General features: G+C 36.0%; 1 protein-coding gene across 1 annotated transcript in view; it reads left to right on the plus strand.

Annotated features, from left to right (window-relative positions):
* Positions 1-17,107, plus strand: part of TTC3 (tetratricopeptide repeat domain 3) — a 107,001-nt gene that overhangs the window by 50,687 nt on the left and 39,207 nt on the right. Inside the window, exons 19-29 of the mRNA XM_012640072.1 lie at positions 1,742-1,862; positions 3,104-3,226; positions 3,981-4,082; positions 5,562-5,654; positions 6,306-6,370; positions 7,393-7,529; positions 8,639-8,965; positions 11,497-11,748; positions 14,526-14,572; positions 15,916-15,988; positions 16,905-16,932. Coding sequence (XP_012495526.1) covers positions 1,742-1,862; positions 3,104-3,226; positions 3,981-4,082; positions 5,562-5,654; positions 6,306-6,370; positions 7,393-7,529; positions 8,639-8,965; positions 11,497-11,748; positions 14,526-14,572; positions 15,916-15,988; positions 16,905-16,932 — 1,368 coding nt within the window. The remainder of the gene's footprint in view (positions 1-1,741; positions 1,863-3,103; positions 3,227-3,980; positions 4,083-5,561; positions 5,655-6,305; positions 6,371-7,392; positions 7,530-8,638; positions 8,966-11,496; positions 11,749-14,525; positions 14,573-15,915; positions 15,989-16,904; positions 16,933-17,107) is intronic.

The raw sequence follows: 17,107 nt of genomic DNA on the forward strand, positions 1-17,107 counted from the left end.
GCAACACAGTGAGACTCTGTCTCAAAAAAAAAAAAAAAAAAATCTTTTCAATTTATTTGTTTGTTTTCTTTTTTTTTAATTTCAGAACATTATGGGGGTATAAACATTTTGGTTACATATATTGCCTTTGCATTGCCCAAGCCAGAACTACAAGCATGCCCATCACCCATACAGTGCGCTCCACACCCATTAGTTATGAGTTTACCCATCCCCTCCACCCCCCTCCCAGCTGCCCAGCACCCAGTGAATATTACTTCCACATCAGCACCTAAGTGTTGATGAGTTAGTACCAATTTGGTGGCAAGTACATGTGGTGCTTGTTTTTCCATTCTTGTGATACTTCACTTTGAAGAATGGGCCCTAGCTCTGCCCAGGATAATGTAAGAGGTGGTAGTTCACCCTTGTTTTTTATGGTTGAATAGTACTTCATGGTATACATGTACCACATTTTATTAATCCATTCATGTATTGATGGGCGCTTGGGTTGTTTCCACATCTTTGCAATTGTGAATTGTGTTACCATAAACATTCATGTGCAGATGTCTTTATTAAAGAAAGTTCTTCTTACTTTATGAAGGTACCATCTACGTAGGTTGGACTGTTAAAGATCAGGTAGATGCAAAAGTGAGAATTTAGCAATCACCTTTATAGTAAATGAAATTTTATAGCAAATGAAATTAATTTAAAAGTTTAGTATAAATTCCTTGGAACATATCTGTTTTAATACCTTGGTCACATGCAGATATTCACAAGGTCTAGGAGAATAACATAAATGTTTAAAATCATGGGGATTGTGGTAAACTGAAAACTTTTTGCCATGTTTAAAGGTATTTACATTTTAATTTCTAACTAATATGGTGTGGGGTTAAATGTCTAATGTGCTATTTTTGGCATTTTAATGTGTAGCTTCTGGTTTAAAGTCCTGCCTGTAACTGTCTTGTGGTGGATGGTGGTCCAGCTTTTCTGCACATAAATCTTTCTATGCCTATAAGCAAAAACAAGTTTTTAAATTGGAATATCATTTCAATGTTGGAGAAAGCAGTAAATGTTCTTTCTTCTCCAGTCTGAAGAGAAGAATAAAGACTTGGTCAACTTTATAATCCAGTACTTCAGTATTCTTTTGTTGAAGGGACTGTGCGAATCTGTTGACATTATTTCTTTAAACCATGAATCAAATCAGAGCTAAAAACATTTCGTATTAATATTTTTAGTTAAAGCAACTTAAATACACATTTGTTTTGTTAAAATAATTTACTGCTTTATGGTTGAAGAAAGAGGTCCAAAATACATCCTTTTAAAATTTTTTCAAGCAGAGAGAGAGATTTTTATTATAGATGACCTAAAAGAGTCAAATTTAAAACAAGGAATCCCCTATTTATGATTAATTAGTTGGAGTGGAGGTTTCCTATTTCTCTACAAGAATCTACTTTAATTAGCTTAGTTAATGAAGCAAATAAAAACAGATAGCCAAATTGTTCAGTTTAAAAGGACTAGTATGCACCTACCATAATAAAGCCAATGTCTAGGAGAGAGTTGTGATTAAGTGTATTACTTTAATAGCAAACAACAATAATGCCTCGATTTTTTAAAGAAAATTTAGGCTACATTGAATATTTCTGTAGAGTGATTTATCAAGTATACTCATCCCCATAAGCTTGAGATCTTGGTGACTTTTGTTGCAGTGAATGAAAATACCATGTCACGTCTTTAATATCTTCTTTCTTCATAATCATGACTTTAGATTTCTAGAAGCTCTCAATCACTTTGAGAAAGCAAAAACCTTGATTTATCGTCTTCCTGGAGTGTTAACTTGGCCCACAAGTAATGTGGTTATTGAAGAGTCTCAGCCAGAGAAAATAAAGGTAACTTTATTTCTTCAGAGTGTTTCCCCTCACTGTAAAAGCCCATCTTCGTTGACAGACTTGGGTATCGGAAGACAAAGAGGTAGTAGCACTCTGTCCCCTCCTCCCCCACATGCATTTCCCCTTTAAAGTCTAGTGAGAATCACTGACACTGGACGTTGCCTGTGTGCCAATCACACAGCTTTCACTCATCATTACATTTGATCCTTACAGCAGCCCTACAAGATGAGTACTATAATCATTCTCATTTTACAGATGAGGAAGATTAAGTTTAGAGAGGTTACGTGGTGGGCTCAAGGTTAAATAGCAAGCGAATAGTTGTGCTGGGATTTGAATCTAGGCATACTGACTTGTAGAGTGTGTGTTATCAAATGATACGCTGTACTGGTTATACTTAGAGGAAGGTATAGCATTGTTGTTTCATCATAGTTACCACAGTTTTTGAAATGGTACTTAGAGACTTGGAAAATAGAGTTGGAGTTTCTTGGGTGATGAAAATGTTGTAAATTTAGATTGTGGTAACTGTTGTACAACCCTGTGGATATATACTAACTACTAAACCGTACGCTTTATGTGAATTGTATGATACATTAATTATGTCTAACTAGAGCTGTTATAAAAAAATAAAACACAAAACACAGGGATTGTCGGATTTTTCTCCCTTCATACAAGATTGGGATGGAGGTATAGGAGCTACTGATAACAAAAAACCAGCCCTGGAAACATGGCATGAGCCTCACACGAGCAGCGGAGTAATTCTCCAGGGGATCCACCAGCCCCAGTGGCAGAGACTCAGGGAGGTAGATGGATGGGTGTGTTAGGACTTAGATGGAGTGGCACTGGGAAGGATGAGGACAGTGAAGTCCCCAGGGTTAGCCTAAGGGTTATTCTACCTCTTTGACTCCCTCTGGCTGCTTATATGAGATTTCTAAGAGCTGTAAGTTATAAATTGAGGTTTGATGATTATAACAGAGGGCAGGATTTTGATCGTGACTCCCTGAAATTCTGAAAAAACAATTTTTGTTCGACCTTTTTAAAGATCTCTCTCTCATGGCATCTCTGTATCAGACTCCTTTTAAAAGGAAGAACTTTAAAAGTGATATGTAGTTTGTTCTTGTCTAAAAAGATTGAGTCATTTGTATGCTTAAAATATTTTGATGGCTAGAGGTTATTGAAATCACAAGCATTTTTACTGGCAGATTAGTATTGTAATTGTATCATTTTTGTTTGTTTTGTTTTAGATGCTGTTAGAGAAATTTGTTGAAGAATGCAGGTTCCCTCCAGTGCCAGATGCCACTTGTTGCTATCAGAAGTGCCATGGATATTCCAAAATCCAGATTTACATAACTGATCCAGACTTTAAGGTAAATAATGGATGTACAGTGGGATCTTAACTTACGAAACCATGCCTTGAGTGGATTCGGAGCACATTCTGTAATTGGAAGCACCGAAGTTCTCTGGCTAGCTAGCAGTTTCGTGTCTGCTCCTTTCCCTGGACTTCTTTAGATCTGCATCATATCACTTGGGACCCCAGAGCCACTGAAATCAACACTGTGGGCTGGGGTGGTGGCCTGAGAAAGCAGCCTAGCTAATTCCTTTTCTTCCTTCTAGCATTTCATGTAACCACCTAGTCTTTAGCATTAAAATGTGATTGTTACTTCTGATTTGTTGCAGTTCTCATCTCTTGTAAAATTTGAGTCCAAGAATCTAAAGGCCATTGTGATCACTGAATTAGCCCCTAGAAACCTAAATTTGAGATCAAGTCTGGCACTTAATAGAGTGAATAAGTTGCTGGTTTATTCAAAAAGATAGTAGCTGTTCACTATCCCACTGTCCCTGGTTAGTTAATCAGATGAAATAATGTTTGTAAAATATTTGATACGTTGTAAAGCATAATGCAACTATATGCTGTGGAAATGTATATGTCAGTCAAGCTCTATGTCTCTGACACTAGGCATTTTGGGGTACAGACGTGTTGTACTCCTTCATGAGCAGAATGTCTAGTTATGTCTGCCAGGTGAATGCAACAGCTCTCTTTATCTTAATTTGTGTGTTGTGAGTGAATGTGTGTGCACAGACATCTTTAAAATGTGAATTAAACATTTTTTGAAATCCCAGGGTTTTATACGTATCAGCTGTTGCCAGTACTGTAAAATAGAATTTCACATGAACTGCTGGAAGAAGTTAAAAACAACAACCTTTAATGATAAAATTGACAAGGTAAGACATTATAAGATTGTCTGGATTTTTTAGTATGCTTACTGTATGTTGATTTTTCTCTCTTGAGAATTTTAGAAAGTATTAAGTGACTATCCATTCCTTCCTGAGCATTATAGACATAATTAGAAAGTTTTAAATTATAACTTTATTAAAGCAGAAAATCAGGTTTTCTTTTTATTTTCTACAACTATAAAGGCAGTAACCATAGCAACCTTTAATAAATTGTTCAGCCAACTTTTGTGTTAGAAATGTTATGATCAAAAATAAAATTTAAATGTTTGATTTAAAAATATAGGCCTTAAACTATGCACTGATAATTTTAGTATTTCAGAGCTTCTTCATTTAACCATTTGAAAGTTTTGATGTAGAATTAGGGGTTTCAAAACTAAAATTTGATGAGGTAGTTTGTACTAAGAAGTCAACTCAAATTTTTTTTAACATTTGAAGAGGAAGATCAACTTAAATTTGATATTGCCATTTCTCACTGGGGTTTTTCATATCAAGATAATGATGTTAATTATCATTAGCTAGATATTCTCTGAGAGAAGGCACAATTTTATAATCCTATTTGTATTTATATAATTTGTTTCTGATCTGTATAAGCCATGGACCTTCTATACTGCATAGGCTCGTGTAGACTACTGTCCCTATTGGAGAAAAAAATAAGGTGGTCATACCAGGTATCTGTTAGCAATAGGATGAATAATTGAATAATTAATTGAATAATTGAATAATTCCTATTATTCAAGTTTGGTAGGAAAAAAATTCACACACTTTGTACATTTTCACAGTTAACTACAGAGACTATGATATGGCCAAGTAACTGTTGCCATCGAGTTACTACTGTGACGTCCTTGTCTTCATTTCACCTAAACTGAATTTCTCTAGTGATACACTGTCCCTTAGTGGTCTTAACCATTCCCATGGCTTTAAATACCCTCTGTAAATTAGTTAGCTTTCACTAGGGTATGCAGAAGTAATCTACAACCCAAATATTGTGTGGCTTACAATAAGAGGGGTTCATTTCTTATTAACATTACTTGTTCTGCAGTTCTGCAGTTGTTGGCCAGGGTTGGGCTGTAGCAGCTCTATTCTATGTGGCTGTGTTCTTTGTTTCTGAATCCAAGTTGAAGAGTGGCTGTTATCTGGAACATGTTCCTGTGTCAGAGGGAAAGAGCAATGGCCAGTCATGCAGTGTTTTTAAAAGCTTTTGCTTAGACATGGTGTGCATCATGTAAGGTCACCTTGCATTTATGAAAACAAGTCACATGGTCAAACCTATGCCCAGAAGTATATTCGTGCTACAGGGAAGCTCTGAAAATCAAGTGGCAATGAGCAAAGACTTTCAGTGCTTGCCTGATGGAGGTTTTAACTTACATTTTGACTGTTCTTAGTAGTTAAAATGGCATACATGTATAGATTTATCCCCCTCCCAGATATAACGTTGTTCTTTTTTTTTTTTTTTTTTTAATCAAATAGGATTTTCTACAAGGAATTTGTCTTACCCCTGACTGTGAAGGTATCATTTCTAAGATTATCATCTTCAGCAGCGGTGGTCAAGTTAAATGTGAAGTAAGTATCTAATAAAGAGGAAACCTTATTAAATTGATAACCAAAATATTTACACCTTTTAAAACATTTAAATTTTTGGAAGTTGTGTGATTTGCATCTTGTCTTTTCTAGGAAAGAAACAGTTACTTCATTTAAGAAATTATAGGAAATATTCAGATATTCATTGCAATGAAGCATTCTCACATTCATTTATTTCTTAATAGGAAAAGGAAGATTTTACCTTTTAGTTCTACTGTTTTTACTCTTTTTGATATTGTTTTCTAAATCCCCCCAGTAAACTTTTGGGAATTGGTGGGGGTACAGGTATTTAGGGTCGGGGGAAGAGTATCTTGAGGGATTACCTTTAACTTTACTACATGGGAGTGACAGGAGTGGGTAATTGTAATAATATTTGTAGTTTATTGGATTTTCTGCTTACTCTTACTTTTTTTTAAACATTTTCCTAAAGTATGTCTACTCTCTTGTTCCTCTTTTCAGTAAATTGTTTTGCTAAAGCTTTCTGGGCTTTTGTCTGGGTCAGAACATCATCACTGTTCTCTATCAAATTGAGCATTGACTATGTGTGCTTCTGAAATACTTGTTACTTGTGGTTTTGTGCTTTATGTCATGGGAGTATGAGACAAATTTTGTATGTCTTTGTTTTATTTAAAGTTTGAACACAAGGTCATAAAAGAAAAGGTTCCTCCAAGACCTATTCTGAAACAGAAATGTTCTAGGTAAGATTTTTAATAATTAATCAGTAATGATGTCTTAATGATGTCTCTTAGAATATAAATTCTTTTAAATGCAGATTTCTAAATTATCCTGTTTTTTAAATTGGCTGTGCATATATCCAAATAAATGCTTTTAAAATGATTTTTATGGATATTTAAAGCTTAAAGAGAGCTTGCCTTGAGTGGTTAAATACTAAAAACTTGATTCAGAATCCTTTAGTGGGTTGATTTTACGAGTAAAAGTATAACATTTGATGCTGTGAATTGACATGTGTGATTGATAGATTTGGCATTTAGATAAAAATTATATATTTAGCTCTCAGTTCTTTAAACTTTAATTCCACAAGCACTTTTTCTTTTTATCTCTCTTCATCAAACATTTTGAACCAGTGACTATTTCTTACCCTGAAATACTCAATGTACTGTTTAAATTATTCACTTCTCTGTATTTTTTGTTCAGATCAAATAATTCAAGTCCTTTTTTCTTTTCTTTTTGGTCCTGCTTTTTATTTTTCATTCTAAGAAGTGATTCTTTTTTATCATTTGTGACGAAGAAAAAGCAAAAGAAAAGAGGAACAGAATTATTTGTTGGAGAGAATTCATTGTAGCCATATGAGCCAAACTCCCATATTGTGGGTCATCATTGGAATGTGAAAATAATATTTTATCGTGGGCTCTTTCTTAGAAATGAGAGGTTACATGTAGTATCTTGCACAGTAATTTGTACTGTTCCTTTTTACCTTATGCAGTAACTTACATACATAGAAATAACACCTATGAATCTATATATTGCATCCTTAATTAGAAATCCCTTAATCATTGAAGTTCTTGTTTTATGAAACAAGTACCCTTATTTTGACCAAACTGACAGATTTTTTTTTTATATTTAGTAGAAGTTGTAGGCCAGTTTCTAATTAAAAAGGAAAACTTCTCACCTATTGCTTGGTTTCTACAATAGGCAAAGGAAAATAGTTCATTGAGTTTGTAACAGAGATGAATTATCACTAATCATAAGTGTTTATCAGCCTAGAGAAGCTAAGACTGAAGGAAGACAAAAAATTGAAGAGAAAGATCCAAAAAAAAGAAGCAAAAAAATTAGCACAAGAAAGAATGGAAGAGGACTTAAGAGAAAGTAATCCACCCAAAAATGAAGAGCAGAAAGGTATGCAGAAGTCCACAGCATTATTAGCATAATACACTCTCACTTAACAGTATAAATGTTAATGTTCATCTTACTGGGCTTTGTGTTGTTACTGAATTGAAATATAGATATCAGTTAATATTTTAATACTATCACCATCTTCTGTTACTCTGAGACACAGGGGATTAGTGTGGGGAGCACTAATTTAGAGCAATGTGTCAGGATTCCAACACTCACCTGCCACTAACTCTGGGCAAACTCTATGTCAGTTTGCTCATCTCCGAGGTGAAGGTGGACATAATATCTGACCTACGTGTTGCGTGTTTGACAGTGCACTGTAAATTCTGCTATATAGATTTAAGTTCCAAAATGTTGAATTGTAAATTAGCTCTTAATTATGTGTAATAATGGTGAATTCAAATAAAGAGGCAGTTCATGAACGATACCATAAATACCTTGTCCAGCCTTCTATTTTATGCTCATCTTGTCTGCATTTCCACATTTACATGGGAATGTCTCATTGGCAATTTTACTATTTCTGTGTACGTGCTGGCCAGTATGTTTATTTTCAGTATGGAATTGAAGTATGTTTTCCTCATGTTCTAGTATTATGAATGACTGTGTTTCCAAAATGGAATATTTTCCACTTGCCTCTTTATTTTTTATCTAGTATTACATCAGTGTTTCACAAATCAATCAAAATTATTGCTCCCACTGGAAAAATTTTCAGTGTATATATTTTAACTTTGAATGCTTAATGATTAAACATATTTATTGAACATAAATTTAAGATAGTTGATGAGGCTGGGTTAAGATTGTTGAGGGAAGTGACCGTATTTTAGAGGAACTAAGTTTTTAGATGCTACTACATGAATGGTGCAGAATGAAGGGTATAACCTACTTACTTTTGACAGGTTTAGTTTAATGTGAATGTTCATATTTTTTCAAAGAAATTAGTAAATATTTATATTCCTAATTAAAGTTTCTTGAGTTGTTTATGTAAAACAACATAAAGAATCAATCTGACTCATATTTTATATTATTACATAATGTTACATTATTTCTAAGTTTATATCATTGCAAATTAGTCCTCTTTATCACTTTAACTAACCATTGTTATTTTTCCTTAGAAACCGTAGACAGTGTTCAGAGCTGTCAGTTCCTTGATGACAGAATTCTACAATGCATAAAGCAGTATGCTGACAAGATTAAGTCTGGTATACTGAATACTTCCAAGCTGCTCAAAGAATTGCTTTCTTGGAAAGTTTTGAGCACAGAAGACTATACAACCTGTTTTTCTAGCAGAAATTTTCTAAACGAAGCAGTGGACTATGTCATTCGTCACTTGATTCAAGAAAAGAATAGAGTAAAGACAAGGATATTTCTGCATGTTTTAAGTGAGCTTAAAGAAGTGGAGCCCAAATTAGCCACTTGGATCCAGAAACTTAATAGCTTTGGTATGTCCCTTTATATTCTAGACCAGTACAGTTTAGTAGGAAGGAAAATATGGGTCTCTGAAATCTTCTTTCATTTCCCTATCATATTATTTATAACTTTTAAAATGTGGGACTATAAATTTGTGTGGTTAAAAATACTATTCCACACATACACATAATTTTTAGTTTATAGGTTGTTTACAATATACTTTTTTAAAAGGTGTAAACAAAAGAAAGATCAGTCAGTAGGAAATCCAGACCTATATTATGCTAACCTATTTATAAATGTGTGGCTAAGTGAATACCAGGCACTGCCATGTGTAAATGGCACATCCTGGATCTGCTGTCTGGAGAGCCATCTGGGATTGTACAGCTTAGTAGTTGTGTTGAGAGAGAAAAAGAATCTAAAATTTACACTCTTTGAAGAAAAATTTAGAAGGATGAGTAAATGGGGCTAATTGCTTAGGGTCACCTACGGCAAATCGATATCTAAAGATTAAGAGAAACATATCTTAATTTTATCTGGGGTTGAACTAGGCTATCATAAATCACAGGATTATACAACTCTGTTACTCTGTTCTGACTTTCCTGATTTGCCCGGGAGGAGGGAAGGTTGAGCAAGACCCCTGCTCTCACCAAGCAGGCTGTTTGCCCAAGGCGATGCAGGGACTGTAGAAGGCAACTGCAGATACAGCTATTGTCTGATACTAGGTAGGGATGCTTTGAGCGCTGACCAGGCCACTGTTTATTTTGGTGACCAGGATAGCAACTGGCCTAGCACGATAGTTGGTGGCTATTAGATAAGTGACTAAAGGGAGCCACAGGAGAGGGGCAGGGCCTTCAGCTGCAGTCCAGGAGTGTGGCCTGCCAAGCCTCTGCCAGCCACCCCCAACTTGCCTGAGTTTTTAGAGACTTGAGGCTATTAGAATTCTTGGCTTTCAGAGAAGATATATTGGTCAGTTTCTGTCAGTAGAGACAAAGTAAGATGGCAGCAAGCCATCTTATGATTATGATTAGCTGAATGCTCCTGCTTTGAGCGTAGATCTCCTTGAGTTTTTGGTCCCAGAAAGTTACTCTTAAGTAATAAGATTATCACCAGTGAATATAAGCTAAGTAAATTATAGTTACTGCTTACTTTAAACTGCTTTAGGAGGTAGACTCAAGACTTGGAGAAGTAGATTTGTCTGGGTTATGCTACATGGGCAAGAATGCCAGCCCCTGTTAGTTCAGGTAAATGCAGCTTTTGAGCCTTTCCAGCTTATTGGCTGGAAAATGTGAATATGTCTTTTGATATAATCTATGTTTATTTTGAAGATTAAAGGTATTAATAAGGATGTATGCATAGTATTTAAAGTTGTAATTTTTATTTAAAGTTGTAAAATGAGTTCAGATGTGTTAATTAGTTAAGTCTATCACTAAGGCCCTGATGTAAAATTCACATTTATTTAATAAAAGCAAGCAATTTGCAATTCCTGGAATTTTACTTCCTTTTCACAAAAAATATATACAGTGGAGTCACATCATGGGCATATTTAACATAAGGGAGGCTAATTTTTTATATGTTCAGCAAAAGATGGAGGGAGGGAGAAAGAAATAGAATACTCAAGAGAGAAAATTAACATTTCAATAGTTAACTTGGTCTACCTACATTCCCCTCACTGAGTGCAAGCTCTGATTGGATGGGGAATGTGAATGTGGTATTTCTTCATTGGAAGTTCCCTTAAACCTTCTATTGTATAAATATCTTATGTGGTCACTCATTCTGGCGTTTAAAGGTACTAATTCTCATGCAGCATGATCTTTGCAAGCTAACTTTTATCAGGAAGAAACAACAATCCACGGTAATTTTGACTGAGCAATCTCTGCTTCATTTGTTGATTTGAGAACCTAAAGCCCGTTGAAGTAGTGACTGTTTTGTATTCGAAGCACGATGGGGAAATTGAGCAGAACTCCTTTCTGCTTTTTGGTGGCTCTGTTAGTGAGGAGCGGGGGCTTCACCATCCTTTCAGTAGGAGTGTATGAGATTACAGCTATCCAGTTTGCTGATTTAGAGAATGGAGAATAAAAGCAGGAATAGTATCCACCTTGATTTTTATAGAGGAGGGTAAGGACCCATGGTATTTTGGGAGTTAAGGAAGATTTTGCACATTGTTGATGTTTTACTACATATATTTACTATGGAATACATGTAGGAAAACATTGTAAAATCTTGCCAGTTTGTACTAATTAGAATGAAAGTCATTATGAATTAATGAAAAAATTGTTATATTTTTAAAGGAATTTAATGCCATACTTTCACTTCCTGAGTCTAATGAAGATAACTATAATGAAAGAAGCCTTCTAATACATATGAATTATTATAATTAGCATATCAGTTTTAAACGGTATTTCTAAAATGCATAATAGCTTGAACAAGTCTGTTCTCAAGTGTTTAAATGTTTTCACTGAAAATAGGAGCAAACTATAACTGCTTTAAGAGATATGAAATTAAATGTGATTTTACAATAAATAATTTTTTGCTTCTTCTGATTTGGGTTTTGTTTTTGTTACAGGCTTAGATGCCACAGGACCTTTTTTTTCTCGTTATGGAGCATCTCTTAAGGAGCTTGATTTCAGCATCATGACTTTCCTCTGGAATGAGAAATACGGTCATAAACTAGGCTCTATAGAAGGAAAGAAACTTGATTATTTCTATGAGCCAGCATCATTGAAGGAAGCACGTTGTTTAATATGGCTCCTAGAAGAACACAGAGACAAATTCCCAGCACTGCACAGTGCTTTAGATGAATTCTTTGATATAATGGGTATGTGGACCAAATTTAGATTTATGATATATCTAATCTTAAGGAAAGAAGTCTGTGATGAAGGACCTAGCTTTGTTAATACTTAACAAATAGTGTTGAAAATAGGCAAAATAACAAAATAGAAAATAATGAAAACTATTAGGTACAACTGGTTTATTTGAGGAAGTTCGTGATTGACAATAGTGATTTTTTTATGTCATTGAAGCTTTTTTACTTTATTGAGCTATTGTGGAGATACTCAAATGGGTATGTTATGCTAACTATACACCATGCTATTCCCATCTTAGATATTTTTACAGCCTCATGGGAAAATTGCATATTAAAAGGGCATAATTTATTAGCAAATGGTGATTTGTAGCATTCAAGAAAACATTTGCCTACAGAAGTAGCTTATGTTTGCAGAATCTAGAACAGATACCACATCTGTTTTAATTGGAAGAGCCTAGAACTGGAAGTCAGGAAAAGTAGGCTGTGGTGCAGTTTCTTCCCTAAGTTACTTCGTTAAAAACCTTCTGGGCCTGGTGCTAGGTGTTATGAAGGAATTCAGAAATGCTTATGCCAATCCCTGCCCTTAAGGACCTTATGTTCTAGAAAGTGGAATAGGAAGAATGCACTAGTAACTGTAACATGGTAAGAAGCTTGATAAGGGACGACCAGAGAGAGTGCCGAGGGCTTCCAAGGAAGGACCCAGCCCTTTCCTTCTCCCTGGGAGTGGGAAGAGCCTTGGTGCAGAGATAGACCGTGTGATGGGCTGTGAACATGGGAGTGGAATTGGACAGGGGGTGTCGGGGCTTAGAGAAGAGGGTGGAGAGCAATTGAGGGGCCCATTTGAGTAACGGCGTGGAGTCCAGTTTGGCGAAATAGGCTAACTAGCAGTTAATTCCTTAGCTTCTCTTTGATCTTAGTTTCTTCATCATTAAAATGAGATGATTTGGAGCCAGTGATCTGTGTGGTCTCATTTTACTTCAAAATTCTAATATTCTTAAATTCTAAATTTTAATTTTTTACATTTCATATGACATGTACATCTTATGATAATCCCTTCCCCTTGTCCCTCAGAATCAGAAATCTTTATATATTGTCAAGAGCTAGACTTCTAAATTTCACACTACTTGTTTCAAAGGGTACATTAAAAAATCTGGTCTTGTACAACAGTGTCACAGATTTAAAAGTTTAAACGTGGTATAAGGAAGTGGAAAGCTTACTTTTGTTGTGGTTCTTAGGAAAGACCACACTCAAATATAGATGGCTTTATCTTTCCAGGGTACCGCTTCATGACTGAAAGTGACTTGCTACTTGATAGCCTGAGCCTGAATTTATTGCCATCAGTTTGCTGCTGCTGGTAATAAAATGCTGTCCTGGGGCTGAGCTTACAAAACCTGATGCATGTTTGGATCACAGAGCAAGACAACTAAAAAGTACACAATTCCCCCTCAGCGGGCACTCTTCCTGATTCTTGAGTTCTGTACCCAAACTACACAGTACATCTGGCTGCCACTGTTTCTCTGTTTTTAGACATGAAGTTGGAAGACACCAACCAAAATTACTGGCCATTCCAACAGATTGTCAGGTCCCATGGATCTGTCTTCCACCCTCATCCCAGACATGTTCAGTTTTATCTCTTCATTTAAGGAAGGATTGTGTTAAAAATTTTCAAAATTCACTGATCTTTTAAGTCAGGGTGTTCAGTAATGTCACCAGTAGTTGGAAGCCCCAAATTCTCTCCTGAGCTCTGGATGCATATTTCCCTAGGGAATTTCTGTCAGACGGCCAAAGGGCCCCTTGAAGCAATGTGACTGAACCCACTCGTCACATCCCTTAAATTTATCTCAGTTAACAACATTGTTGTGTATCTAGTTTTTAAGCAGGAAATCCTGGAATTAGTCTCAACTCTTTCTTTTTCTTAATACTGTTATATAATAGTTTGTCACCAGTCCAAATAAGCTTTATCTTCGATCTGTCCTTTCCTGTCCATCCCACTTCCCCAGGCCAGGACCTCAGTTATCTTTCCATAAGTAAACTATCGCAGTAGCTGCAAACTGGTTTCCATGCCTCTCCACCCTCTGACTCCTAATCTTCCTCTTGTGTTGCAACTAGTGATTCTTGACACCTGTCTGATCCTGTAACTATTCGACTTGGAAAACATTTTCTTAGTTTTGCCTACAAGTTAAGTTCACGGCATCTGTCTGAATTCCTTATCACTCTCCTTGTCTGTCCTCTGAGCACATACCCCACTTCTAGTTGTGCCCAAACCTTCCTTCCTTCCTCCTGTCTTTGCTCATGCACTTTCCACAGCCATGCCCCATCTCTACTTAATAATTTCATGTCTAACTTAAGTGTCTTCTCCTCCCCAGAATCTCTATGCCCATCCTCGGTCCCCTCCCCGTGCAGACTTGCTCCCTCCGTCAGCTTTGTTGCCGTGTACTTCACAGTGGCACTTAGCACACTGGGTTACAAGTTGTCTTGTTGGCAGTAGAACACAAGCTCATCAATGGCAAGGACTGTCTTACGCATCTCCGTATTCCCGGCACCAGCATAGATGGCATCTAGAAGGCACTTAAATTATGCTGATTTGGATTAAAATTTTGTGGCTCTTTGTAGTTGGTTTCCCATTAAGTCAGCCATTTGGTCCTTGGTTTCTAAACAAGTGTCAAAGCCAAATAAGGACTAGAAACAGTCTTGCTTAGTAGTATCAGGGGTAGTTTTTAGGCTTTAGTGTATTATATAGAAATGTAAGTATTTAGTTTCCTCACAAAACCATCTGTATCTTCCTGCAGACAGCCGCTGTACTGTGTTAAGGAAACAAGACAGTGGCGAAGCTCCGGTGAGTTACTTAGTCACTAAATCTTATGTTCTAATTCGTGTTACCCAAAGGATGAGGGAAGGACCCAGGCCAGTGTTTACTGATGTCACAGGTAGCATTCCAAAACCAAATTAAGAGACCTTCTGAATAATGTGTATTATTTCATTAGAAAGTTAATGCCAGTCTTTCTTTTGGAATTGGAGTAATAATCAGCCAACTCTGAGGCTTAAATGAGACAATTTCCATAAAGTTTGACAGCTAATAAATGTTAATATTAGAAATAGAAAGGAGTTTATCTCCTGGCATAAAAATGAAAAGTTATCTTTAATGATTAAAATTTTAATGTTTTGCTCTGGAAGAAAAACAAAGGGACTTTGTTTTGAGTGGCTCCAAATTGAGTTTAAGTTAAAACAGTTGTAGAGTTGTCTTTTGTAGTAGGTTGCAGTTGCCTTTTATTCTTTCTGCCAGTTCAGAAATTCTTCAGTTTTAGAAAGCGATTAAATAGAGAAAAGAAAAGCATTGTGCCAGTTTTCAAAGAGAAAGATGCTTGATTTTCAGGAGTAAATCATCTGTCTATATGAGATTTTTTTTTTTTTGGAGACAGACTCTTGCTCTATAGCCCAGGCTAGAATACAGGAGCATCATCATAGCTCACTGCGACCTCCAACACCTGGGGCTTAAGCAATCCTCCTCCCTCAGCTTCCCGAATAGCTGGGACTACAGGTGTGTGCCACCACGCCCGGCTGATTTTTCTATTTTTTGTAGAGATGAGGTCTCACTCTTGCTCAGGCGGGTCTCAAATTCCTGACCTCAAGCAATTCTCCCGCCTTGGCCTCCCAACGTGCTAGGATTACAGGCGTGAGCCATTGCGTCTGGCCTATATGTGAAATTTTATCTTAATCTGCTCTATCAAATATTGCCTGGCTGAATATGGAAACACAGATAACATACCCTGTGAGAAGTTCAGTGCTTCTTTATTCACTGTTTATGTTCCAGCATCTGGCCACGTGTAGAATGTCTAGTTTGGCTTAGTAAAAGGAATATCATAAAAATGCTATTACAGCATATAACCGGAATTACTTAAAAGTCTAATTAATTACTTGAAATAACACATATCATGTTGAAAATGAGGTAAAAATATTGGAACAATTTAATTTTGTTTATACTTTTAGGCATTATTAAATTTTTTCTTATTTTCTATCATGGCATTTGGGCTGATACACTATAGTGTTATTTTTCTTAAACATTTTATATACATTTAACTTAAGACTAGTCTGTGAAAATCAATGTGGTTTCTTTTTGTTGAGCTTCATAATGCCATTATTTGAGTGTTCATTGATTTTTTTTCTTTTTCCATTTTTTAGTTTAGTTCTACCAAGGTGAAAAACAAAGGAAAGAAAAAGAAGCCAAAAGATTCAAAGGTATGTAGTGTTACCTGTATTCCTGTCTAAACTCTCCGTAATTAATTGGATATATAAATTAGAGTTAAGCAGTTCTTGGGATATTTTGAAACATCTTGTAGAGAAAGACTTTCTAGGCTTTAAAGATAGATATTTTGGCAATCTGCATATTGAGAAAATTTAAGGTTTACGTCATATAAAAGTTAACTCTTGAAAGAAACTCTTACTCTTTATTGTGCTTTTTATTTTCTGCATATTTCTGAGTGAAAACACTGTCATCTTATAGAAGTCTGTGGGTGGTCATAGAGCAGAGTGGCTAAGAAGGCTTTGGGGTCAGCAGACCTGGGTTCACATCTTGGTTCCACCAGTTATCTTTGTGACCCTGGGCAAGTTATTTCACTTTCCTGTGCTCTAGTGCTGCGGTCCCCAACCCCCAGACTGGTCTGTGGCCTGTTAGGAAATAGGCAGCACCTCACCCCCTCAGCGCCGTACCACCCTCCCCCACACCCCCACCCCTGGTCTGTGGAAAAATGGTCTTCCATGAAACTGGTCCCTGCTGCCAGAAAGGTTGGGGACCGCTCTCTAGTGTGCTCACCTATGTAACAAGAATAATAGTGGTACTTATTAATAACTAATGGAGTTGTTATGCTTATTCAGTACTAAGAACTTAGTAATTATCATCTATTTTTATTACTAAACTGAATTTTATGGGGAGATAAGAAAGTAGAGTAATAGTGTCTAGTATCAGAAGATTTTGTTGAAGCTATTATATTTATATTCATATATTTATCTAAAATAATCAAACTAAAAATGATTACTTCTAATCATATAACAATCTCAGGATTGAGAGGATCCTTTCCTTCCACTCACCAAAGGCTCTCCTCCAAGTCCATGAGTTACATAGGGCGTTATTTTTAAGTCTCATGGTGGGTTCTTCATGGCGTATGTTGCAGGGGAAGGAAAGGGTACAGGGATGAGAGAGTGAGTAAATCTTAGAAGGCTTGAGCTCCAATAAAACTTTTCTTTTTGTCTTTGACTATATGCCTTTAGTTTAGCTAAAATGGGAGTTTAAACTGAGTGACGTTTTAATTTTTTTGGAACATTAAAAACTACCCTAAATGTTAGTTTGAGCTTATTTGTGGCTGTTTAAATTACT

The sequence above is a fragment of the Propithecus coquereli genome, unplaced genomic scaffold (genome assembly GCF_000956105.1).
Source record: "Propithecus coquereli isolate 6110/MARCELLA unplaced genomic scaffold, Pcoq_1.0 Scaffold148, whole genome shotgun sequence".
Taxonomy (NCBI): Eukaryota; Metazoa; Chordata; class Mammalia; order Primates; family Indriidae; genus Propithecus; species Propithecus coquereli.